General features: G+C 38.8%; 1 protein-coding gene across 1 annotated transcript in view; it reads left to right on the plus strand.

The window, feature by feature from the left end:
* COL22A1 (collagen type XXII alpha 1 chain) overlaps positions 1–27,943 on the plus strand; it is a 2,341,282-nt gene that overhangs the window by 979,863 nt on the left and 1,333,476 nt on the right. Inside the window, exon 11 of the mRNA XM_044067281.1 lies at positions 8,149–8,211. Coding sequence (XP_043923216.1) covers positions 8,149–8,211 — 63 coding nt within the window. The remainder of the gene's footprint in view (positions 1–8,148; positions 8,212–27,943) is intronic.

The raw sequence follows: 27,943 nt of genomic DNA on the forward strand, positions 1-27,943 counted from the left end.
GTAGGGGAAAACATTAGGTGTAAAGCAGATTGTTGCTAAGTTAGTGAGGACTGGGTCAAAGAGAATAGTTCTCATAGATGGACAGAGTAATAACTGGTCGACAGAGCTGACATTAGTACAGTTAATGAACTGTTGTGCATCTTTATTTGTTGTCCATACCCACCAGTTTATGGTTGGATAGTTAGAAAATCTCAAGGATGTTAGTGGTGGGTTCAGTAGTTAGGAACTCTAGTTTGTTGAGGTAGGCATCATGGACAGTAGGAGATATAGAAGGGGTTATATAATTGACAATGATGTCATAATTAGTCTTATCATATTCTTCACTGACATTTGGCCTTTTAGGATTTCAAAATTGTTATCTTGCAAGATTTGTTGTGAGGTTCATAATAAATACTAGGTTATTAGTTTCCAGACTATTTGAAGTCTAATTGATAGTTAGGGGTCAGAATCAAAGCTAGTACTTTGTATCTGTAAGGTAAAGAACTTAATCATTATGCTAACATCTCCTCCCCCCTCCTGGGAGAGGTTCTGGTATTGCAGGTAAAGTACAGTTGTGTAAAATCATACCATAACTGAAACAGTGACACATTTGTACATTCATTTTACCCTGATACCTGAAAAGGTGTGTCAACTTCCTCTGGCAGATGAGTTTATGCTCCTCTGTCTCCTTCTATGCTGAAAAACCAACAGAAAAAGTAAAAACAAGGCAACAGACCCATGAACGCAAAAAACTGCTAATAAGTGTACAGTAAGGCCTATAAATGTATAACCAATAATCAGTTACTCATACATAATACTGCACAATTTGGTGTCCCATTCTCTAGCCTATTCTTCCAACTGGTGAGACAACTTAATGTAGTGCCTCTTCAGGTCACTGTACAGATGCCGGCACTGCTCACCAGAAAAAGTTATATCCATGGCATCACTGACAAGACAGTGCCTGGCATACACCTTCTACTGTGTGCCCTCATATGGTGAAGATGCAGCAGGCAGAGAAAAATCATAGCCTTACTGCTGCAACATGTGGGAGCTCTTCCAATATCAGTCCTTCCAGAAGTCATAGCTATTTGCCAGTTTGAAACCTGGAGGGAAGTGACGTGGTAGCTGAATCATGTTGATGTGTGGCAGAAATCATGCGGCATGCACTGATGGGTATTTCATTGCAGAGTGACGTAGCCAAATGTCAATGTGCAGTAATGTGACCATAACACACGAGTGGAAGAGGGACGATGCACAGCTGTACCATATAGTAGCATGCCTCTGTCAACAGATATACCATACATTAGCATAATAACCCTGCACAATGCAATGCACCAATGTGCCAGTGAGCCCTTACTGGCTGAAGACTGAGATGCGGAAGCCTGGAGGTATGCATGTGTCACAGAAGTGCCCATTACATGCATAATGTATCATGACCTAACAATACATGTTAACAAACAGGCAGAGGCCTCAACATGCACTGTAGAACTATATATGTGTAGTAATTCAGAAACATTTCAACCAGATTGCTTCATTTCATTCTGATAACTACAGTGCTAAGAGCCCTATAGTAGTGAAATAAAAGCCACCATCACTAATGAGGTGTTTACTGAATTATCAAATTATCCACAGTGTAACAGAAGATTTTCTACAAAGATCATCATGGTAGAAAAGCATTTTGAAGTTGCAGTAGTAAGGGGTACACAGGCCAGGGGTGGGGACGGGGGTGCAGTGTAGATATATGTACTATATCTGGAGGGGTCATTCACCAGCAGCCTGCAGACAGTGAGATACACAACACAGAGAGGATGGAATGTGGTATGTGGGCATCCATGGCACAGATCCAGACAGTAATAGCCCACCTAATATACTGTTGAATATCGGGGATTGGCCGTGTACCACTGTAGGGTGTGGCAACATAGATAGACAGGCATGTGCCACACTACACACCCTCTGCTACAGGACTGTAGTTGGCATGTACATAGGAAGGAGTATGGTGGGAGAGGCACACCTGGTAAATAGTGTAGGCTGTGTACTTGTCCTGAGGGACACACAGAGTTGTTATTTGAGGGACAGGCACATGTCCGCAAAGACAGATTATAGATTATATGTTTCACTGCTTTTCTGTTCCATGTGAGGACATGACATATCAATGTGCTGTATACCAGGCATGTGTCTCATTGCAGACACATCTGTTGCAAGGATGGCAATATAGTACAGCTGACAGTAGACCTTGTCCCGCACTGAAGGGTATCAGAGGCTAGAAAAGTTCTCCCCAGCAGAGACAGAGGTGTTACTATAGGCTGTAGGTCTGCATAGAAGAAACACTCTAAGCACAAACAAAGCTGGCAGGGCCTTCTGGGAGTGACTTTGGCAGGACATCATTACAGATGTGAATGCAGTTGATGGCCACAACTGACAGATGGAACAGGTGCCCCACTTGGTCACTGATGTGATACTACATGCCCAAATAAAGGCCTAAGCCATTGCTTGGGAAAGGATGATCACAAGTGAATGCCCACTGTCACAGACTACATACACTCTGATGCAAAAGACTTCTATGTGTCCCTCTAACAGTCAGTGAGAGTGCTGATACCTGGTGGAAGCCTGGATGTGGGGCCAAACTGGTCACAACATCACATGTCTTTGTTGAGGATGTACAAAGCTGGCATTACCTTAAGGCACTAGAATGGTTTTGTGGTGACCACTGACTTAGGCAATTCAATGGTAAACATTACCATATCTTCCGTACTGGAATACCTGGGATGCAGGCACAGCAGCAGACACCTCAAGGTATGCTCACCTTCATTCTGTGCATGATCTGTTTCCTGTAGTGTTGATGCAGCAAAACAATGCAGGATTGTCCCATATTAGTTGTACACACAAACGTTTATCTGTCTATCTTCACAGGTACAATGGTCATGGGCTAAGCTTTGACAGAGCAGAGCATGCCTGATGTCAGTGTAGTACCATTTTCTGATAGTAATGGCAGCCTCCTCTCCAGCACAATCAGACAGCACAGTGCCATGTTCAGCAATGGTCACTATGGAGGTCATCTTCCCATCACATTCATTGACACAGCAGTGTCATCTCTCATATCTGCCCCTGTCTATCCACAGTGTATAAAAGATCATGACATATCTGGTGATCAGCACAAGGTACGCAGATATCAATATCTCATGCACCTGCTGTGAGAAGTGGCGCAGCCACACAGCATGATGATAGCATTAGGGAGTAGCATATTGTTGGACATTGATGCCATCTCTCCAACTCATTGCTCAAAATAGATGTCGCATGGGCAAAAACAGTGATATGCAAGTGAGTGATAAAGGAATAATTGTACGCTACCAGTACAATGGCAGATATGATCAACATATTGCACCATATGCACAATAATATACACTAGGATCTGATACACCTTTGGAACTGGAAAGCATGTTTGCAGACATTGCTGTTTTATACAAGGTCTCCTTATGCTATGAACAGTGACTGCTGCCATATATGAGGATGCCAGTCCACTGTCTTTTCTTTGGTATTCCTCCACAGGAAAGTACATCGAGATCATGTAATTGTAGTTCCTCAATTTCCCCTACTGGTTGGAAGCCCAGTATGGAATGATGAGGCTGCCTTTGAGGACAATCTCTCGATGGCTGCCTCCTGCAGAGTATAGCCAGCCAGTCATGAGCATTAAGATCCAAGCTGTCCTTTCCTGTGGGTGCCGCTGGCAGTAATATTGTTACATATATATCACTTCTTCACTGACACACAGTTGATCATTGTGCAGTTGATCATTGCAAATGCACTGAACAAAAGTACAAAACAACCAAACCTGCACCTGCAGAATCAATCAAACACTTTCTGTATTTTTAACCATATAGAGAGTGCTACACAGCTGTAACACAACTGGTACATTAAAAAAATAGCGGATGCAGAGAAAGTAACAATATAACACTTTTACAGCATCAACACATACAACAAATTTCTTATGTACGGGAGTTTACAACCTACACCACAAAGAGGGGCTTAGCTTCTGCAACCCATTATTCAACTCCACAGTCACACACTGTTCAGTGGGAATTTTCCAGTACTGTGCTATAGCTGAAAGAACACAGGTCAACACACTGTGATTTTGATGCTTGTTACAGCCTTACAAGCCTTCTATAAAATAACTATTTTTGATGTTTGGGTGGAGAGAGTCAATTTTTTACCAGCACTGTTATATATGGCCCTGCTGGATTTGGGAGGTTAAGTGCTTGAAAAGGGTGACAAGAACTTTTAAGTGTGACTACTTAAAACTGCATATGGATAAGCATCTCATAGTCCCCATGATAGCTTGCCTGGTAATGTTCCTTTGTTTCTATAGTACTTACCACTCTCTCACATAGACATTAAGGGTTTTGCTTCCTGCCTCTTTTACTGTACTCAGATGGTTCTAAGGAGTTACCTCTTTCTTGTCATACACTCTTTGTTGCAATATTCCAAAAGCCTCCAGACTGAATCCAGTATTATTCACCAGGTGATGTAGTTTGATGGAGACATTTGATGATTGATGATGTTGCCCTACTGTGTATCTACTTCTTCAAGCACAATGTGACTGTCTGGATGATGCACTAACTTGAATGAGTATAGCTGGGTGCAGACTCAACCTAACACTCCTGCTATGGCCCTTCATTCCATTTTAAAGCTCTGAAAAAATCCTTAAAAGCTGCAGTGCTGGCCCCCACATACTGTTAATAGAGGTTAGAGTTTAGGAATACGCTGCATAATCTTAGTGATCCTCAACAAAACCAAGTAATTTCATGATAAAATATTAGACATTTTCTTTTTTTTTAAATGTCTTTATTAATCACTTATGATATAGGCAAACATACATTAAAAAAATTACATTTTTCCATTTATATATATTATACGTCACATACCTTTTATTTAACTATCATCAGTCCAACATGACATAAATTGGTGAATTCCAATCTTTCCTTAAACCTCACTCCTGCTGAACATTATTTTGCATGTGTTGCTCACACAATTTCCATTTATTTCCATGTCATTTGCTCCTTCACTTTATCTCTTTTATAATATCCAGCACTTCAAATACAGCTGGTTTAGACTTTGATTTCCATTTGATAATAATTGTTTTTTCTTTTTCTTTCTGGCAGTCAGAAGAATTAAGGCCTGGTTATATCTAAACAATTCAGATCCTGTGACACAGCACAAAAGGAACATTTCCTTAGTTACAGCCTACTATGTAGGGAATTTTTAAAATCTGGAAGGCAACAGTCAAAAATTACGCAGACGCTGGAAGATAAACACTTTATATAAAATCACAAAAACACGGCAAAGCTTTCGGGTAAAAACCCTTCTTCAGTGCATACATTTCATCAGTTAAAAACAAATGATTATATAGTGTGGGTCATCATCACATAAGAGGGGGTGATATAAATAATAAATTGGAGATGAAAGAATATGAGTGGATAACTAGGCTACAGGCAGACAAACCACCAGGGATAAATGATGTTATAACATTAAAACCTGTTCTAAAGTTTTTACAGCAAACTAAATTGAAATGAAAAGTATTATGTTTTATTATGTATTTGTCATGTGACTAGTTGGCTGCAAGTCATGTGATGATGACCCACACTATATAATCATTTGTTTTTAACTGATGAAATGTATGCACTGAAGAAGGGTTTTTACCTGAAAGCTTTGCCGTGTTTTTGTGATTTTATATAAAGTGTTTATCTTCCAGCGTCTGTGTAATTTTTAAAATCTGCCAACTCATTACAGTACAGAAACATATGTACTTAATTACCTCTTTCTTCTTTAGAACACCTCTGACATGTGCTATCCGTCTGAGGAAAACATCCTTGAAGTCTGTGTGGGGTATAAATATAACTACGTAAACACTTCCAAGCAAAGATCCTAAACCTTCTGGATTTATATTGCCTACTTGGGAGCCATATATATGTCCTCCCATTGTTCTCTTGTAAATTGTTTTTCCAGCCTCTCTTCCTAATCTTTTTTAATATTCCCTGGTTGATTCTTACAGTTGTCTTGCAATATTTTATATGCACTACTAATTATCCTTTTCTTAACAGAAGCTTCTTTTCTAGATTCAACTAAAAATTCCACCAGAGCAGGTCTTTTATTTAAGATTTGCCTATCCCTTTCCCTTTGCCTGTACTCAGATATCAATCCCTGGTGGGGAAGGCAGTCTCTAGCCTGCAGTCCTGGCCTCATCTCACTCTATTACTTTACCCTGTCTTGTTATTGGCTCCCAATACATTGGTTCCTTTATCAGTTTTCTCCAGTAAATTCCAACCCTCTCTTGCCTGTTTTCTGCACCCATACTTGCAGTCATCCCTACTGGCAAAATCTCATTTCTCCATTCTAGTATTGGCTTAGTATGTTATTAGAAATTTTTCTGATGCTTTTGTTACAATATTAAGCACCTTATTCAACCCAAGGACTTACCAAGGCTTGAACAGGCTTGGTTGACTTTCATAGATTACTGCAAAACCCTTTGTCTGGGTCTGTCAAACACTGAGTTTGACAGACTGCAGTTTTTGTAGAATTCTACAATGCGTCTCTTTGCTGGGGCCACATTGTAGTTATATTACATCTTGAATTTAATGTCTACTTGCCTAGCGTGGGACAATACCGGAAAATGAACATGCCATTTAGGTAAGCAGATTGGAGCCTCAAAGGTCAGTCTGGGGAACAGGAGAAAAAGAAAAAAGGAAGATATTCCTAGATTATACTAGACTGGTTCCTTCAGTCATCACTCATACCCTCCCTTTCCATCTTCATGATGATGATCCTGATCATTCTTTGGAAGATGTCCACTTTTTCCACATTCTTTTTCCTCTTAGGGGCTTCAGAATAGCAGAAAGTGTTTCAGAAATGGTCTTTTTAGTAACCATGAGAGAGAGAGAGAGAAGGAATATATGATCTTTACTATAAAGTAAAAGTAAAAGTATAAAGTTAGTTTGCTGGTTGTTCACTTTGTTCACTATACTTGGGTCTGATGAACCTGGGCAGGCATCCTGATTACTGAAAAGTCTTTTTTGTTTGGCTTCACTGTCTCCAAGCCTAGCTTCTTATCAGTGTGTGTGTGTGTGTGTGTGTGTGTGTGTGTGTGTGTGTGTGTGTGTGTGTGTGTGTGCACGTGCGCGTGTGTGTGTGCGCGCCCACGCTTGTGTGTGTGTGTGTGTGTGTGCGCACCCATGTATGTGTGTATTTATGCATCTCTCTAGCACACACACACACACGCACACACACACACATGCACACACACACACACACACACAGCTATATATATATATATATATATATATATATATATATATATATATATATATATATATATATATATATATATATATATGTATATATATATATATATATATATATATATATATATATATATATATATATATATATAAATGACTACATATATATTTATTTGCACTAATGCATACAATGCCATAATAAAAATGTATTGGTTTAGTAGGTGTACGCCTGAGTTTAGTACTTTTTTAGATGAGAGAAAAAAAAAAAACAGATATTGAGCATAAATTCTTGATACATGGTCTCCTTTGTAACCAGTGAATAATTACAATTTTCCAAATCGGTAACCATTCTTAATTTGCAATTAGTCTTTTTAGAATGCTTATAAGTAATGTTAATTAGAGTAAACAAATGAGCAATAAACTTCATGAAAGTATGGCATACATGCTGGTCAGCCTAGAATCCTATGTATTGGTTTTCTTTACAGAGTATAGAAAGAGCCAGTAAATGCTTCCAACATTATAAATTACATTATATTGAAGTGCTGTCAGTGAGTTTCTGATGTGACCCTATCATAGTAAGTTTAACTTTTTATAAAAATAACCATAAAACAGATGTTATAAAACTGGTTCTAAATGTTGGATAACTGGTTGTGGGATACTGTTTGATTCTATATTAATTTCTAGGTTACCTTTCATTCTAAACTAAAAAGCTATATAATAATGAATGTGTGAACAATGGTGGCATTCCTCAGTGTGGGTAAGCAGTCAAAAACAGAGGTAAAGGGGGTATGCTGTCAGTAGAATATTGTTAAGCTACAAATGATCTCCTTTCAACTATAGTGTACCTTTATTTTGCTGAAATTCTTTCTCTGTCCCATAGGGTGAAAGAGGAATTCCTGGCCCTGAAGGACCCCCTGGTCCCAAAGGTGAAAAGGGAGAACAGGTAAGTAATTCATACTTATTATATGTATGGATGGATGGATGGTTAAACACAGACACATGGTAAGGTAGCTAAAGCAATTGGAATATTTGCAAATAATGTTTGTAGAGTAGCTGGTTTAAACAATTTTGGAAGGCACGGTACCCTTCCAATCATACTATGTGTGGCACTGAAACTATACCAGGCTTGTCTTATGGAACACATTCACAGAATTAATATTGTCATTTATCATATCAGGCTTATGGATAAATGCACATTATTCTAAGCAGTCCATAACAGCATTCCTGAGTTTCAGCAACCTATCTGATATCATACCTAGCAACTTCATTTTCACCAAGTTTTGGGAGTATGCCATTGCTGAAGGTGTCATAACACAGTACTTCAAAGTGACATGAAATGAACAAAAAACATTCTTGGTTGAAATGTATTTGTATGCTGTGGCCTGTTACATTTATGTGTGTAATTCACCTTCATATTACAGGCACAGTATAGAAGGCTTCTGCGTGCATTTTTTTATGAGCATAAAATGCACTCATGAAGCTGAACATTCCTTTGTCATAGATGCAGCATATCTTTGTATTAATGAAGACATGTGTATTAGAAACTACAGAAGACAGTCATCTGGCATAGAACTCTTCAGTATGTAGATTGTACTGCTGTTCTCTATACAGAAAGCATATTGGAAAGCGATAACTGCAGCAGCTCAGGGGTGGCTTCTAAGTATATGTAAAATAAGGATAAATCGAAGCCAGTATTTAACATGTTGTCCTAAATTCACTGTACTTCCCAGTATCCCTGCTTAGCTAATTCTGAGTATGTAACCCACTTGTAACAATGTGGGAGTCATAGTCTTCCTTCATATGTCTCATTTAGTAGCATATCAGGTGGCTTATTAATCAAAGGATGATATTTCTAAGCTCTTGGCTATGACACAGATTCATTTATATCTTTAAAATGCCATTAAACCAAGACAAAAGAATGACACACAAAAGAATTAGGGTGGGAGGTTGGCATAATGGATAAGGTTTTTACCTTACATACATAAGGTGTAGGGTTTGATTCTCACATGGGGTAGCTGGCTAGGCTGAAAATGGCCCACAAGGGCAGTTAGCCTAGTACTAATCTATGAATCTATGAACCTATGACACTTTCAAGAGATTCATCATATTGATCATTGCTGTAGTAGCTTTAGCTATATACGTTATAAATATCCTGCCAAGAATATAACAGCCAACCAGCTTCCAAAGCTTCAAGACACCTTCCAAGCATCGCAAATGTCAAGTAGCTCAAGCTGAGCTGACTAAAAGATGTTTGGATGCCGAGCCCTTCAGAAGTTTACTACCGCAGAACAGTAGCTTTTGAGGATCGACAGTTGGCTTGTGCTGTTCCTTTGCTGAGCATATACATTCTATTTGGAGGAAAAAGACTTGCATCCAATTATTTTTATTAAATTATAAATATTTTCCTCTTTAGGAAAGTTATTTTAAAGCTAGGAGTTTATGTTTTAATGAACTGTCACGAGATTATAGTGTGTTTTTTAAACGGGAGTACTCTTTTTATTCCTGTCAGTTTAAACGTTGTTTAAAGTATTTAAAAAACATTTTTCCCTGTGGAAAATTGTGTTTATTTTATTATTTGGTGCTAGTAAAGTGTTTTAAAGTGCTTTTACTGTATTTTTGTGTGAAAAAAAGTGTCTTTTATCTGATTAGCAGCTTAGTTTTCCTCCTAGGAAAAATGTATCATTTTCAGAAGTAAAAAAAAAAGTCAGAAGTAACTTTATTGTCATTTAGATCTATGAAGTGTAGATTAAATGAGATTCCATGTAATCATCTCATCATGGGGCAAACAAAAAAGAAACCACATACATAGAAAGACATTTAAAACAACATATAATAATACTATCACTGTCTTGTAAATCAACTCTAAGCTTAAGTATATAGCTACGTATAGTCCTAGAAACACACACTTAAGATATAAAAACACACATCTATCAGGAACGTTCCAGTAACAGTATTGCACATGAACCATGTACCACATTATGAGTGAACAAGCACATAGCAGTAGCAGCTGAAGAAAGAAATATTGCACCTGGGTTAGTAGTATAAACTATAATGATTGGCTGGGCTTAATAAATAACAGATAAAATAATACACACAGGGAAGTCCCAACATCCTGACCTGTCAATGATCAGTCCTAATGTTGGAGTTAAGTCTGCTCACCTATGGATAAAAAAATGTCTTTGAATCTAGTTGTCCTGCGTCGAATACTGCAGTATCTTTTACCTGATGACAGGGTCATAAACAGACTATTTCCAGGATGAATTGAGTCATTTGGTATTTTGGTGGCTCTCTTTAGGCTCCTTGATGTATACAGATCCTGGATTGTGGGTGGACTAGTGCCAGTTATCCTCTCAGCTGACCACGGAAAAAACTGTGCAGGTTGACCATGGAACAAACCGTCAGTCTCACTGTTAGTCCTTCTTCCAGCTACAAAAAGAAAACGTTAAGCAAACAGCCTTTACTACCAGTGCAAGCTAGAAATTTGCCTTAACCGCAGGTGGGTGACTGCTGAGGTAATTTGTTGCACCTCAGACTGCACTTCTTTTGCATTGGATCCCTCTGGTGTAGCACCTCTAGTCACTATAGACCAAGGATTAGCCACGTCTTTTGTGGCTGTTGGGGGTCCCCTCAGTGGGCAAAGGAGAGCCATTCTTGTTGGTCTTATGAGAGGAAACAGGGAAGGCTTTCCTGTTCTGTCAGAATGTTGTGCCCATCCCTGGGGAAGGTGTCACTGCTGCCATTTATAACACTGCTGGCCCCATTTTTTCTGTCAAAAAGAAACAAAAAAACTAAACATGCATCTACTTATCTTTAAACTTCCTTACACAGAATAGTTTACTGGGACTGACTCAGGGTTTTATTTAGGATTTTGATCCTTTTTATTTATTGCTCTCTGGTAAAAGAAAGGACACCTTTTTCTTTCCTAAAGAGATTCAAGAATGTGAATCTGGGCAGGAAGATGAAGAGACAGATATAAGTTTTCTCATCCGTTTTCTGATTCAGACTCAGAGGAAAGCTCAGTTTCCGATTCACCCTTTGGGGTTTCACTGTCTTTGAGACATTTTTCCAGAATTTGTCAGTGATTTCAGTGGGAGGACAATGAGGTTTCTCAGTCCCTCAGAAAATGTTTTGTTAACAAAGGAATTTCCCGAACCTTCGCCGATTACTCCAGTTCTGTTAGCTTTGGAGGATAGGTGTGCCTCTGCCTGTAATTTTTCTGATAGCCAGCCTGCTGCTGCTAAAAAGGCAGATAGAATGTATAAAGTTCCTTAGTCTTTTTAGTTTTTATACACTCTTCCCAAACATGACCCAGCAGCTATAGCTTCAGTTAATGGTATTATCGCTAAACTATCCTAATTTTTCTGAAAAGGATCGGAAGATTATTGATGGGTATGGAAAATACTGTATGCTTCTGCAACTTTTTTAGTATTTTGAATTGTCAGGCTCACATGTTAATGTTTATTCTAACTAACTATGAAAGTGTGAGGAATGATTTGCTTACATTTTCTTCTTGTGAGGAAAAGTCTGCCTTAAATTATTTTTTTTCTTCTATTGTACCAATCACTGCTTTCTGTTTACATGTGTATAACTCACTTGATGAAAATTCTTCCAGGGCTATGGCGTCTGCTACTATTTTGAGGAGGTTGGGCCTGCTGTATCGATCCTTAAAACTTCTGAAGAGGATGTAAATAATGAGATTCTTTTTTTGTCTTTTAGACAGAGCTTCATATTTTGGTTCCTTTTCTGCAGTAGGGAAAAAAAAGTGTGATGAAAGTGATAAGTTAAATCAGGGAATCTCTTAAGATTTTTTATACCCTCCTTTGCCTAATTTTCTAAGGATTCTCTTAACTGCTCATCCAATTTTGGCCTAATGGCAAGGTTGTTCCAAAAAGAATTCAGGAACCCCCAAACTCAAGGATAGTCCAACTAGTTAGGTGGAATATTTAAGAAACTTTCTTCCATCCTGTCACCCTGACAGTCCCTTTTCCCTTCCAGAAACCCTGAATCTCTGATTTCTCTCTCTTTGAGAACGGGTAGTTTCAGACAAATAGGTTCTGAAGATCCCTCATCAAGATTATAGATGGCCGTGAAAGGATATTCCACCTTGCCAGGAGTTATTCCTCATCCTCCAGACCAGACTCTTATTTCCAACTGTATTTTATTACTTGCTGCTCCAGGCAGTGATAGAACAATGTCCTCTTCCCCATGTTGAGAGAGGTTTTTGTTCAAGGATGTTTTTAGTGCAAAAGAAATAAGTTGCTTGCAGATGGGTTCTGTGTCTTTCTACTTAGACCTGTTTATGATAGTGCCTAGCTTCTAAATTATTTCACTTCACAACTTGTTTCCTCTTCTTCATCATTCAAGATTCCCAGTAACACTACATTCAAAACATTCTTATCATTACATTCCTTTTCATCCAGATGTCAGGTGTTTCTTAAAGCGTGTGTCTTTGGATCACTTTATCAGTTCTCTCTTTTAACCTTTAACTTTTAACCTCCACTACATTAAGGGTATTCACAAAGTGGCTAGCTCCAGTTATAGCTTGTTGCAGGCTACAGGGTACACATTTTCTTTTTTCCATATTCAGATGACTTGCTTATCTTTTCAGTCTTTGCCAAAGTGTTGGGAATCTCTCACACTTGGGTGAGAGATCTTTTCACAAGCTGGGATTCCAAGAAAACATTCAAAAGTCATTTCTGACTTTTTCACACAGGATTGTCTTGGGGTGTTAGCATACCTCTCAAATGTACAGATTTTTACCTCATATTTTTGGTCCATTTTTCATACAACTGTGTTTTTCTGTCAAATTAGTGGTAAATCATTAATGATTGAAGTTAAAAAATAATGACAGACATCTGAGTTTCAGACTTCACTCTGTTCAGAAAATTCATGATAATGTAAAACCTGCTATTCTATCAACTTTCTAAGTTTGTAAGAGCAATATTTAAAAAATGTCCCTATTTCTGGGCATTTGTCCCACTTATTTATGGCTTTGTCCACATTTCTTGCTCTAAGAGATTGAGAGCTATGGGTGTTAGCTGGACACTGCAGTAACAGTTCTAAGAGCTTTTGCTTCTTAGGAAAAACAGATCTATATCTAGACCTAATTCCAAGGTTTTCTACTCAGACTTCACTTACTGTGAGGGAATACCTCAGGATTCTGGGTCCCATGGCATCTATGTGTCTCATAATAACCCTGGCAAGACTCCACATGAGAAAGACAAAATAGTATCTGAAGTCTCTTTGGTCCAAGTGTCACCATTCCTTGTGTTTTCAAATCCCAGTACTGGAGATTGTTAGTAGACAAGTTACTTAGTGAAGACAGCAAATATTCCTAAATTTGTGTCTCCCCTTATCCCTCAGTGTTCCAAAGAAGTCATTCATCTCGGATGCATCAGACTCTGCTTGAGGAGCAGTTTTAGGAGGGATAATAGTGCAAGGTGTGCGGGACACCTTGGACAGACACAGGCACTTTAAATATAAAAGAGATGCTTACTTACCCTGATTAAGGCATTCAGTTCTTTGAATTATCTTTGGTCACCAGGACCTCTTCAAGTTGTTTCAGACAGTACCATAGTTATGTAGTACATCTATAAACAGGGAAAATTCAGGTTGTACCCCCTTTGGAGACTAGCCATGTTAGCTTGGGATATAGCTTCACAGCACACTCAACAGGCATCCTTCATTCCATCAGAGAAAAACTGTGTTTCAGACAAGATGAGCAGGACAAAGGCAGACCCTTATGAATGGAAACTAGATCAGGAGGTCTTCCGAGATTTGATCCATCTGTGGGAAGTTACTCTAGTCGACCCATACGTCTCCTCTCTAAATTATCAGCTGAAAAGTTTCTACTTCAGGACTCCATACAATAAGGCCTGGAAGAGAGATGCCTTTGGAAGGAATGTTTCTGTGTGTTTTTCCACCCTTTCCTCCAATATTCAGGGTACTTCTGAAGATTCAGAAGGAAATCCCTCAAGATCATTGTGGTGACTCTCTTTCTGGCCGGGGTGTCTGTGGTTCTCCCTTCTTTTGGAAATGGCCAGGGGCAGTTATCACAAGCTTCCTCACAGAATGGATCTATGCACACAAGATCAGTAGTGTTTGATAGCCCCCAACCCCAAATCAACTTCACGTGATTTCCTGGATAATAGGGTCTTAGTTTCTTTTAAGCACCTATTTCCTGGCAATATGCAGAAGGTACTAATGGTGGCAGGAATGTCTGTTAGCAAATGGAAAGGTTTCCTAGTTGGTGTCAAGGAAAACATAGCAAGCTCCCATTCTGGGCTAGTTCTCTGATTTTACAATATTTGTGTGAGTTGCTATCCTATGGCCTTTTTTACTCCTCTATCAAGGTTCATTTATTGACCATTTTTGAATGTCTGCCCATGGATCATCCTCTTTTAAGGCTTTCTCTTGGGAAAAGTTTTTTGAAATGAGTTTTACTTAAGTAGCCTCCAAGAAAACCAGTGTCCCTTCTTGGGATCTTATTTTTGTTTTAGAGAAGCTTGCTCCATTTAAACCAGCTAATCTGGCTGACTTGAGGTTCTTAAAATGGGGAACAGTTTGCATGAAGAGTATCTGTGTGGTAAACTCCTATGGTAAATCAATCCTATCTCATTTTCCATGGGGTCAGGGTTTCAGTTATCAATATGATGAACATAGTACAATTCTGTAAGTAAACTTACCATAAGAGTAGATGCTTGAATGATCACTGCTGCAGTAGCCTCTCCCTCCTTCCACCACTTATTTATTTTTTTTTTGGTGTGTTGTTTATGCCAGGGTGTGGTTATTTGTTTTTTTGCTCTTTCTAGCATTGTCCTTTCAGGGCTCAGCCTCCCCCTTTCTCTCTTGGCAGGAAAGTTCTGAAGGCATTTGCGCTCAAACTTATCTTTCACTCAAATTAGTTTGAGCTGCCTGACAGTTTCATAAGATCATAGGCTCATAGGAAGTTACTAGGCTATTAGCCCTGAGGCCCTTACAAAACTAGCCAACAGTTTAGCCCATATTCTGACAAGTCAGCAACTGATACCCCTGCCTAGCAAGGACACATGTGGAATCCAGGGGTTTATTTTCTTTTCCCCACCCAGTTATTCAGGTTGCACTTAAAAAGAGTTAATGAGGTATGCTGCTTGACTTGGACAGGGAGTCTTTTCCAGAGAAGGGAGAGTCTCGGGGGCACACATCTGTCCTGCCAACAAGTCCTTTAATGTCACAGACCAGGTTGAGGTCGTATGTGTGGATTACTCGAGTGGACCTTGACTTGCAGATATGCAGCAGACTCATCAAGGGGGGGTCTGAGATTGCTTTGTATGCCAGACAGAGGTCACCACTGAGGAGTCTGTATGAGACTGAGTAGAGGGACAGGGATTTTAGCCAATCTGTGTAGGGTAAATGTTTGAGGCCCTAGATTCTCCTGGTATGGAACCTCTGTGGCCTCTCTAGCCGCTGCATGTGTTTTGTGAGGTACATGCCAAAAGAGGCATTGTACACAATAATGGGTCTTATAAGGGAAGAATACATATATGTTATGACCGCCTTGTCCCTGACTGAGATACCCTTACTGAGGTGGGCCATGTAGAAAGCTTTCTGTACAATGGAAGCAATATGGTGGTCATAAGTCAGTTTGCTATCAATCTGCATACCCTAGTACCTCACAACTGATTATGTGCTTAGGATCTTCTTATTAATGTGATACTCTGTGGGGACATCAATCTCACCAAAGGGGATGATGATGCATTTTTTGGCATTCAGTTTGAGGCCATGTTTCTGGCACGAGTTATTTGTTTGAGTGAGGCCCTGTTGGAAGATGTCCATATTATTAGGGGAATTGATGACAGCACCCAGCTTGCAGTCATCTACAAACTTGGTCAGCCATAGTCCACTGGTTTTGGCCTGCACCTCAGAAAAGTATATCCCAAACAGCAGAGGCCCCAAGACCTATCCCTGGTGTATACCTCTAGTTACGAGTCTACTGCTTCAGGTGGCTTCCCTTATTTGGATCAGGTGGATTCTATCAGTGAGGCAGTTTGCTACCCATCTGGGTACCATACAGACTGATGCCTAGTTGAGAGAGTTTATCTATTATACCAAAGTAGGAATAGTATTGAAGGCTTTGGCCAGGTTAAGGTAGGTGGTGTGCACCATCTTCCCCTCATCCATGGCTTTGGTGACTGTCTCAAAGAAGTTGACCATATTTAACAGGCATGAACTCCCCTTGATGAAACAAATCTGTGTGGGGTCGAATGTGTGTGTGTGTGTGGGGGGGTACCAATGTCCTTGTTAATGAGGTCCGTTATAATCCGTTCCAAGGCCTTGCTTGTTAGGCTGATGGGTCTATAATTTCCTGGATCAGTGGATGCTCCATCTTTGTGCAAAGGGATGGCAGTGGGTGTCCTCCATTCGGCTAGGATGAAGTGGTATTCAGGCCTTGGATGAAAAGGGTGCCTAACGGTGCTGCAAGTTCTTGCCTGTGTTCATGTAGGATGCAGCATGGGATGTTATTGGGTTCCATGGAAGCTGTATTTTTTGCCTTTGAGAGGGCAGTGATGACTTGCTCCCTATAGATAAGGGGGCAGGTGCTGGGGATGTCCTGATTCACTGATGGGGGGACAGAGGGGTAAAGTTTTCACTGAGCTGTCAGTCAGCAGGTTGGCTATATCAATGGCATTTGACTGCATGGAAGGTGCCATGAAGTTTAGAAGCTGGCTAGCTGTTATATCCTTGGTAGGATATGAACCATATAGCTAAGGGTACTGCAAAGGTTATCATTCGAGCATGTACTGTTATGGTAAGTTCACAACTGTACTTTAATGGCTGGAGCATAGATTAATCCACATTTGAAAAATTCCATGAATCTGAGTTTGCTTCTATATGTTGTTGTAAGAATTCAGTGGCCTGTAATAAATATAACCTTTTATAATTTCTTATCAAATGTCCATTTTCAGAATATTGCATGAATGTATGTAACTCTCAGTTCTGAAACTAGTTACTCTACTCAAAACAAAATAAATAAAAGAAGAAAGAAAAGCAAAAGAAAAAACAGCTGCTAGAAGGCTCCATCATGTTACCTTTTATATAGCTTCCTCAATTGCTTACTATGTAATTCTTGTCATTTAAATATACAGTGTTCATGGCCTGCTCCTTGGATTTATCAAGAGTTTTACACATGACAGTCTCTAGTTGGGTAGCCGTATGCAGTTAAAAATATAATAAATGACAAATGCCCTCAGTTTTTCAGACAAAAAGTATTTCTTAACTTGTTTTTAATAATTGAATAAAACACTTATTTTGTATCTGAAACCCCTTAATATAATCTGAAGCAATGAAAAAAAGTTCAAATTATATAAAAGAGTTTTATTCTGACAGCCCCCACTCTGGGCATCTTAAAAGTTAACACCCCTAGAATTAGGTTAACAAATAAAATGAACAAAAAAAAAAACACTGCCAGAGTAAACAGAGTCGGGACTTAGCTAGAAACTCTGGAACTTTACAAACTGTATAGTAAGTTGTATATTAGCTTCCAGAATGCAGTGCAGCCTTCTCCCCCCACTAATATATCCTTCATCACCACCACCAGGACCCCTATGGACACTGCATTTTTTGGGCAGTAAACCTGTTTAATATGGAAAAAGTAATTGCTGAAATGACAGGCTTAAGCAAGAAAACAAAAGGAAACCAAACATTCTGAAAGGAAAAAAAAAACATTTAATAAAACACGAGCATAAACCAAAATAAATTTCATTTTTTTAAGTTCTTGGACAACTTACTCTGCAAATAAATCACTTTTAAAATGTATACATAGTAGTATACATGGTAGATGCCTATCTCCACCCTTGCACAGAGTTAACTGATATCAGTAAAAAGTCACACTGATGTTACTTTTGCAGAGGTTAGCACCATTGTTAATATCATGTTTTACATATTATCGCTTTTCTGTTTTTATTGTAGCTTTTAGTTGTGATTGAATCCAGTGGGAATAGCTAACGGAAAATAAGTACTTTAAAGAAAACTAAGTTGTTTCTGTCAGTTTTCATAAAATGTTACTCCGAATGTTGGAAATTATGGAATAACAGCTCTTTGACAGTTCTTGGTGGTCACGTGGAATTCTAGCATAACATGACAGACAGACATAGATAGACAGACAGAAAGCAGAGAAATACACAGACAGACAGAGTCAGAAAGGCAAAGAAAAAAACGTTTTTTTTTTTTGTCAAAGAGCACTGAGCTTTTCTATTAAGAAAGTACAGTTGTGAAAGAACTTACCATAACAGTAGATGCCCTACTTATCACTGTTGCAGTATTTCTTACTATAGAGATATCTAACTGTATGTTCAGCCAGCATACCAAAGCCTGGGTCCTTCCATGCACCATACGTCAGATGTATGTCCTACCTCTGAAGAGTTTAAGTGACATATGACCTACAAACCCTCAAAACTCAATTACCGCAGAAGAACGTGAGTAACATATGAGAAAGGAGCATGGTACATGTACATCCAAAAGCAAGAAAAGCAAAGAAAAGAAGTCCTGTTGACCACAGGAAAAAGAGAAAATCCTACAGGTGGAAAGAGGGAGGGGCAGAATAATGCAGCAGTTGTACATAGGATATCTGCTGTTATGGTAGTTCTTTCCCAACTGCACTATGTTCTTCCTTAGTCACTTGCAGTATTCTTTACTATAGGGGCAGGACTAAAACATTTGTAAAGAAAAGGAAGTGGAAGAAGTAACTGCCGAACCCTCAAATGGAAGATGGGCCTAGCAGAACCTGCCTTGGCCCTTTAAAACACATCCAAATTGTAATGCTTAGTAGACCTATGCATAGATGACTTAGCAGCAGCTTCCAGAATGGATCTAGTATTGAGACCCTTAAAAAACTCCAGAAGAGGCAACCACTGTCCAGAATGAGCTCTAACAGAAGCAGGAAGCTGTTTGCCATGAAAAGATTAACAAAAGTAAATGGCTTTAGAAATATGAAGAACTGGAGTGTTCAGAAACCGCCAATCACAAGTTCTTGTCCTGAAAAGAAACAGAAGGTTGCTCAGATTTCCTAATATCTTTAGTCTTATGATTATCACCACTGCCTATGCAAACCCAAATAATGGAGAATCTCTCACTGCTGTTATAGAAGTTGGATGGTCTGAGTCAAAGACTTATCATTAACAACCTTAGGCATAAAAGAAGGATTAATTCTAAGAGACACTTTGTCTCTATGGAAAACTACAAAGGAGGAACAGCCATAACAGCCTGAAGTTCAAAGACTCTTTTGGCAGAGGTCAGAGCCACCAACAAGACAGTCTTCCAAATCACAGTTTTAAAGTGAAAGTAGCTGGAGGTTCAAAAGCAGGCTGAGTTTACTTGCAAAGAGCATAGATCAGATCCCAAGAAGGAGGAATGGGTTTTCCTGGAGTCCTGATATGGAGGGTACTTTCAGAAACTGTTCAACCTCAAATCTAGAAGGAAGTGTTAGATTCAGAGGCAGACAGTCAGAAATAGCTCACAAATTAACTTTAACAGACGAGTATGCCAGACAAGCATTGGACACCTCACACAAATACAAAGGGTCAGTAGGAATAGCCACTGAAAGAGGCTCTTGTTTATTATTGTGACACCAAGAAGAAAATCTTTTCCACTTTGCAACATATGATTTTTTAGTAGTGGGTTTTCTTGCCTTATGCAAAATGCAGAATACAAAACACATCCTCAGAAAAAGGTAGGGCCAGAAAATTAGGATCAATTAGACAGCCCTTGTCCTGTGTGAGTAGATCCATTCTGTGAGGTAATGTATGACTGTCCACAGCCAGTTGAATAAGAAAGTGAAATCAATGCTGTCTCGGGATAAAGGGAGTCACCAACATGATTTTGGGCCTGTCCAACATAATCTTGTTTAGGAGTTTTGGCAACAGAGGAAGAGGGGAAAATGCATACAGGTACATCCCTCTCCAAAAGGAAGACATGGAGTCCAACTTCCAAGCTAGAGGACTTGCCACACTGGAGCAGTCCTAATAGAGAGATGAAAAGTCAGCAAGCAAAGGAAAGTAGTAGTAGTGCTGAAATTTAATTCATCAAGTCTTGGTGAGTAGCTTTGCGAGGTGGACCCTGTTTTTCATAAAATCTCACCAAGGTGACACTGATATATAGACTGTATTGATACAGCATATATCATGGACAGAAGTAAGTCAAAAACAAAAAATATAGCTGGGTGCACAAGACCCAGGATAAAAAAGTGCCCAATCCTGGTAGGTGTACTGGTGCCAGGACTAGTAAAACATGACAGTGTATAATCCTCAAAAGACGGACACATTCCTACAATGGGGCCAGACCAGTCCCAGGTGGAGGATGCCCCCCCTCCCATTGTAGAAGGAAGCAGCAGTCCACAGAAATCACAAAAATTGATTGGCCAAAGAAGAGCCATAAAGACGATAGAGTGGACTATTGAGGATAAGAAAGAAATTATGTATTGTTACTATTATGTAAAAGCCCCAAATTTTAAGACACAAGGTATAAAAAATGATTAAGACAGAAATTAGAGGAAAGAAAAATACTTATGCAGGAAAAACTGTCAGAAGCTTCAAATAAAAATTTGCATTCATTAATACAACAATTTTTTGAAAAACTGTATATAGATCAAGAAACTTTGATCTGTTTGGAAAAAGAAGCATTTGAGGAAGTGCAAAAATATAAACAACAAAACCTAGAGTTATTTGAAAAATATAAAAAAGAAATATGGGCATGGGAAAGAAAGAGAGATTTGACATGGCGCAATATTTATGCAAAGGAGGAAGCCAAGTTAACTAATGTAGAGAAGGCAATCACAAAGATATTCAAAGAGAAATACAGGCAAAGGCATCCAGCTATGGAACATTTCACAATAAAAAAAATAATATCACAAAGATGTAATGTGGAAAAGAAGATTAGTAAAGCAGAAGTTAAAGAAATAGAAGTTGAAGTTATGGAGTCCATGTGAAGTGAAGGATTTAATGCAGAAGGTCTAACACAGACTACATCACAGCATGATGGAGCGAGTCCCCAGAATAAAGAAAAACAAGAAGATCAGGAGATGTGAAAACATATGGACAGGGGAAAGGAAAATAGATTTAATATGGTGTAATATTTATGCAAAGGAGAAAGCAAAACTAACCACTACAAAAAGAGCAGCACCAAAGATATTTGAAGAGAAATGCATGCAAAGGACTCCAGATATGGAAAACTTTACAATACAAAAAATAAGACAAAGAGGAAAAGTAGAAAAGGAGATTAGTAATGGAGAAGTTAAAGACATAGAAATTGAGGTTATGGAGCAGCTGCAAAGAGAAGGATTCAGTGTAGAAAATCAAATGCAGAAAGCACCGCAACAGGATAGAGCAATGGATATCAAAATTAAGGGATAACCAGTGGAACAGAAAGCAATTGGTCAGGTGCCATATCAAGATATTTTGAAGCTTCCCACAGGAAACCAGTATAAACGTTTACTTGAAGCTAGACAGCAAGGAAAGGAACAGGAAACTATGGAAACTCTGATGCAGTCAATGTTGAGGAGTGATAGGCCAGTGAGTTCCCCTATGACAGTGCAATGGATGGCACAGGATGAAATTGAAGAGAATGTGCCAAAGGATTATACTATAGAACTTTCTATAGAATACCTGCAGAAAATGGAAAACAAAACATTTACAAGAAAATGAGCTAAGAGAAGAGTTACTTGATTTAATGGACATGGATATATATATTAAGATCAATAAGAGAAATAGACTTCAGAAGATCAATAAAACCCAAAAAGTAAGAAGTTTGATAAAACAAATAAATGCAGTAATTAGGACTGTTCATAGAGATCCATGCAATATAACAAAAGTAAACAAGATATACTACTGTGCAGCTAAATTAATAACTGATAAAGTTCTACCACAAGAACACAGGGTAGTGAAAGAGAGGAAGGGGAGAAATCAAATACCATCATGGAAGTATCAAACAGAAAAAACTATAAAGCAATTAAGACAAGAAGTGTCACTGTTAGAAGATTATTGAAGAGGGAATAGATCAGCAAAAATGTTAAGAAATATACATGTGATTAAAGCAATGCACAGCATTAGAACAGACCAGGATCTAGCATGCACTATTGCAAATAATAAACTAAACATTTCAGCACAGGCAGAAAAATCTAGAAGATACACAGATAAATATAAGGGAAAAGTACAAAATAAGCAATTTATTGATGACCCCAAAAAGTTTTATAGAGAACTGAGAAATGAGGTAAAAAGAATTGAAAGACCGCCAAAAAAGAAGTGTACATTTTGGAGAAGTATCTATGAAGATCCTGTGGAACAGAGCAAAGATGCTAAATGGATAGAAGTAAAAGAAAGAATAAGAAGTTTAAAGGCACAGGATATGAAATGGGATGAAGTAACAGCCAGAGAGATTGAACCAAAGTTGAGAAAATCTTCTTACTGGAAAAGTCCAGGCACAGGTGCAGTACCTAACTGTTGGTTAAAAGTATTAACATCTTTGCATGAGGATTTAGCCATGAATAAGAACTATTTATATGCACACCCCAAACAGACACCACACTGGCTAACAACAGGCAAAACAATGCTCTTATTTAAAAGTAAACCTGCAAGCTATCCTAGAAATTATAGACCAATAACTTGCCTTTCGATGATGTATAAACTATACATGGGAATTGATGCCGACATAGTTTATAGTCATTTAGAAGAAAACTCAATTATGGCAGTAGAACAAAAGGGCAATAAAAAAGTCATATGGAACAAAGGATCATTTGTTGTTAAATAAGGTTATAGTGAAGAACTGTAAAAAGGGGAAGAATCTAAGTATGGCATGGATTGACTACAAAAACGCATTTGATAGTATCCCACATTCATGGATAAAAGAGTGCTTAATGTGTAAGATACACCCTACTCTGATTGACTACATTACAGTAACCATGAAACAATGGGAGACCATTTTGCAATTAAGCCATGATAAAGGGAAGATTATTATACCAGGGATAAAAATTCAAAGGGGGATATTCCAGGGTGACACTCTGTCACCGTTGCTGTTCTGCCTTGTCATTAGTCCATTAAGCTGTTTACTTAACAGCTTAGACCATGGCTACAATTTGGCTCCTAGAAAACAACAAATTCTAATGACTTCTCACCTTCTCTTTGTCAGCAATTTAAAACTATATAGCTCATCAGATGAGGAACTGAAAGCACAGCTGCAGGTTGTCAAAACTTTTACAGATGATATTAGAATGTGATTTGGTCTTAATAAGTGTGCAAAAGCAACCTTTAAAGCAGGAAAACTGCAGCACCAAGAAAACATCAGTTTGGGACAAGATTGTAATATAAAAGAACTCGAGCAAGTGGGAGTGTATAAACACTTAATTGATGAAGGATCAGCAATAAAGCATAAACAAATGCAAATAAAACTCAGTAAGGAATACTTTAGAAGACTTAAATTAATCCTGAGAACAGCAATGACATCTAGGAACAAGATCCAAGCTATAAATCAGTTTGCTCTCCCTGTCCTAACATACAGTTTTGAAGTGATTGACTGGCGGCAAAATGTGTTGGATAGATCAGATAGGAAAACACGCTCACCAAATGATTTATAAAAATCATTGTATACCAAGATTATATATTCCCCATTCCAAAGGAAGGATGGGCCTCCTTGAAATTGATTACATGTATAGATCTGCAATAGTGGGACTCCACACATATCTACTGACTTCACAAGAACCAAATGTAGTGAAAGCTTTGAAACATGAGGATAATAAATCTGAGATGACTTCTCTGCTTAATTTAGCAGAAGCATATCAACATCAAGCAAGAAAGGAAATCAAACCAGAAGTAGATAAAAACCAGGCAGCAACTGAATGTGCCAAAAAACAAAAGAAAGAATATAAGGTGAAGGACTAGATGAGAAGGCAAGAAATGTGGAAAAAACATAAATATAGTTGCAAGTATAGAAAACTTCTGGAAGAGCCTCATGTTGGTTAAGAACAAACACAGGAGTGGTTAAGGAGAGGTGAATTCAAACCAAAAAATGAAAGGTTAATATTGGCAGCCCAAGATATTGGGCTATGTACATGCTGGTTTACAAAGTCCATTGAACATGTGGGAGAAACAGACGAATGTAGGTTTTGTAAAACTGAATTGGAAACAGTCACACACCTTGTTGTTGGTTGCAACACACTAATTATTTATTTATTTATTTATTTTACATTTGTTGACCGGGCTAGTCTAACTGGATACATGTCCATTTTCAGTAGAGGCCTGGGGAGATAAGCTCAAGATAGAACAATGAAATTAACAAGATAACAAATAAGGAAACATTAAGAGGACTGTATACTGAAAAGCATAATAATGTGGTGAGACTGTTGCACTGGGGTATTGAAGTGTCTGAAAAACGTTGGAAACATGAAAATGATCAAGTTTATATCACATGGGATCACCCATTACCAACAGTTCAAAAGATAGATGCTAGAAAACTGGATATAGTGGTCCAAGAAAAGAAGACAAAAGTAGCATTGATCACTGAAATCGCCACACTGAGTGACTATAGTGTTTTGCATACAGAGAGACACAAAGTCATAAAATACCAGGCTCTGCAGGCAGAAATGAGAGCCATGTAGAAGAAAGATACCCAAACAGTTTCAATAGTAGTAGGAGCAACGGGTGTTATAATAAAGAATGTACAGTCATATTTAGATATGTTACCAAACCATGTAACCCTGTACGAATTGCAGGAGGAGACATTACTGGACACATTGCAGGTGCTGCAAAGAGCACTTTTTGCTGACATCAAAGAGTGAAACAATACTAATTTCATGAACTTTAATTTTACTTTGACTTAGGAATGGAGTCCATTCCCATCATGGTATTTGAAACCCAAAAGACTTGGAGAAATTAAAAAGGAGCAGAACTTGGGGAGTTGTCTGTTCTTAGTTGAGGCAAAAAGGTCCACTCGAGGAGGAACCTATCAATGCACAATTTCCAGGAAAACCTCTCTGTGTAGCATCCATTCATAAAGATCTACTCAGATTGTCTGCCACTACATTGTTTTATGAGGGAATATAGACTGCCTGTAGAATTAACTTAAGTCATATGACAATATCTCATGCTATGAGGGCTAGTCTCCAAAGGCATTTAAGACTTTGCACCCCCCTTGTTTGTTGATTTAACACAAACATGGTGTTGCCAATAAATACTCTGAGTGATTCTGGAGACATGAGGTAATGCAGAGCCTGAAGAGCCAGGATTAGAGCCATTATATCCTTAACACTGATATGCTCTTTCACATCCTGAGAAATCAGACACCCTGAACCCTGATGGCGTTGGAACAGACCCCCAGGCTAGGTCGGAAAAATCTGTAAACAACTCCTGAGTGTGTATTTGTGGGGGGGGGTGTACCAGAAAAGGAAGACTTGGATTTAGAGACATCTGGTTAGTCCACCAAAGAAATTCCTTCCTTAGGCAAGGCAAGGAGAAATGCTGAAGTCCAGGAGATGACAAAGCTAAAGCCAACTTGCCTTCAGATGCCAGTCCAATGGAGCTTCTACAAATGAAGCCTGGCAAAAGTGAATCATTGGGATAGTGTGTGCCATACACCCAAGAGCTCTTGGAAACTCTCTTGCTGAGGTCTGTTGCAAAGGAAGAAGAGAATGAAAGAAAACTGTAAAAAGACAGAACCTTGGTAGGAGAAGTAAAATCATCATGGTAAGAGTTTGAATCCTGCAATCCAAGAAAACCTGGTCCTGAAATGTATCGTAACCGACTTCTTTAGATACAGAGTGAAACCTACACTGTGAAGAAGAAGCAATGTGAATTCCAGGTCCTGCAGAAAGTCCTGCTGAGATGGAGTTTAGATGGGAAGGTTATCCAGATAAGGAAAACTTTAAACAACACAAGGCCTGCAAAATGTTATGACAGGAGCTAGGAATTTGGAAAAAGACTGTCGGGACTGTAGAAAGACAAATGACAAAGTACAGAACAGATAAGATAGGATAAGAAAGATACAGAAAATAAAAACATCCTGAAAATAATGAGAATAGGAATATGGAGACTGACACCATTCAGGTCCAGATAAAACAGAAAGGCCTATGGTAGAAGCATATGGAACAGAGACTGAAGAGTCAACATTTTTAAAGAGGGAACTACCAGAAAAGTGTCGAGAAAGGAGAGGTCTAGAATGGGCTTCCAGGAACCCTTTTTCCAGTGAACCAAAAACATCATGGAGTAGAAACCTTTATTCCCGTGGCAAGGAGGCAATTGTTGAATACTTCCCTGATTCGGCAGGTCCTGAAGTAGAGGTGCAAAATGAGGCAACTGGTGGGGAGGAGGCTAAAGACTGCCTGAAAAGGGAGGAGAGGAAGAGAATTCCACACCATGTGGTAACCATTGTGAATGACAGATCCCATTTGTCTGTTGTGATTTATTGCCAAATGGAAAAGGACAGAGACAACCTCTTGTCCCTTTAAAGGGTACTTTGAATGTTTACACACAAATGGACATATTTTAGGGGGATAGTTCCCTTGATATTTAGGAACAGGTGAAAAAATATGTTTAAGGTATTGTATTACCTTCCTCTTGTATTGCAATGTTTTAAAGAGATCTGCAGCAGCACAGCCAAACATATTCTGGGCATCCAAAAGTGAATCTAATAACTTTACCTTAATATTCTGTTGGGGATTTGAAACCTAAGCCAAGAATACCTTCTAATGGCTGACCTAGAAGTAAACACCCTAGGTGAAGCATTTGCAGCATCATCACTGACACACTTCATTGAATGTCTAGATACTTGCGAAGCAGAACTAAGCAAATAAAGAGCTGAAGTTTTACTGTCAGGCTCAGTCATAAACACTAAAACACTCCCCAGTTTGGAACGAGAGGATAGCACATACCTGGTCACATGCATCTGATAACTGTTGGATCTAAAAGTCAAGACAGCAGAGGTGTATACCTTCTTGCCCTATCCAGTAATTGTTTTGCTACCCTTGTTGAATAACAAAAGATTCAAACAAGAAAGCAATTTAGTGGGCTTGTCAGTCAAGAGGGAAAAGATAAAAGGGTCTGATGAGGGATTCTTATTCAAAAATGTCTGAGCCTCAGGGACCTTATAGAGTCTGTCTGGCTTTTTAGGAGCCGAAGGCTGAGATTCAGGGGCTTGAGAGGCAGATGTGAAAGTATCTAACAGAGCTTCGAGAACAGGAGGCACTGCAGAAGGTGTAGGGGAATCCATCTGGAGGAGATTATATAATCTCTATTGAACCTCAGAAATCTGAAAGCTTTCCCACTTAAAATGTTCCATTACTTTGAAAATAGTATCCCTAAAGGAGTGTTCTTCCACCAGGAAATCAGGGGAAGGAATATCCTCGTCATCAGAAAGTAAAGCAAGAGGAGAATAACTCTTGGAAGAATAAGATAAAGACTCCTCCTTAGAGTCTAAACCTTCATCATCATCATCAGAAATGTTCTTAGTCCTTTCTGAGGGAGTGAACATAAAAAGAATCCCTACGGGACAAAGGACTGACAATCCTTGAGGTGGCTTCAAAGCAGTGTGGGCTTTAAAGTGACCTTGGGTGAAATCTTGCCATTCTGAGGATCCTTAGCAACAGGGGCAATTTGTCTACTATTCTGTTTCTTTTACAGGGACATCTGCCCTGGCAAATGTCAGAGGTTTCAGACCCT

This window comes from Protopterus annectens, chromosome 3.part1 (genome assembly GCF_019279795.1).
Source record: "Protopterus annectens isolate FY-2018-M chromosome 3.part1, PAN1.0, whole genome shotgun sequence".
NCBI lineage: Eukaryota > Metazoa > Chordata > Ceratodontiformes > Protopteridae > Protopterus > Protopterus annectens.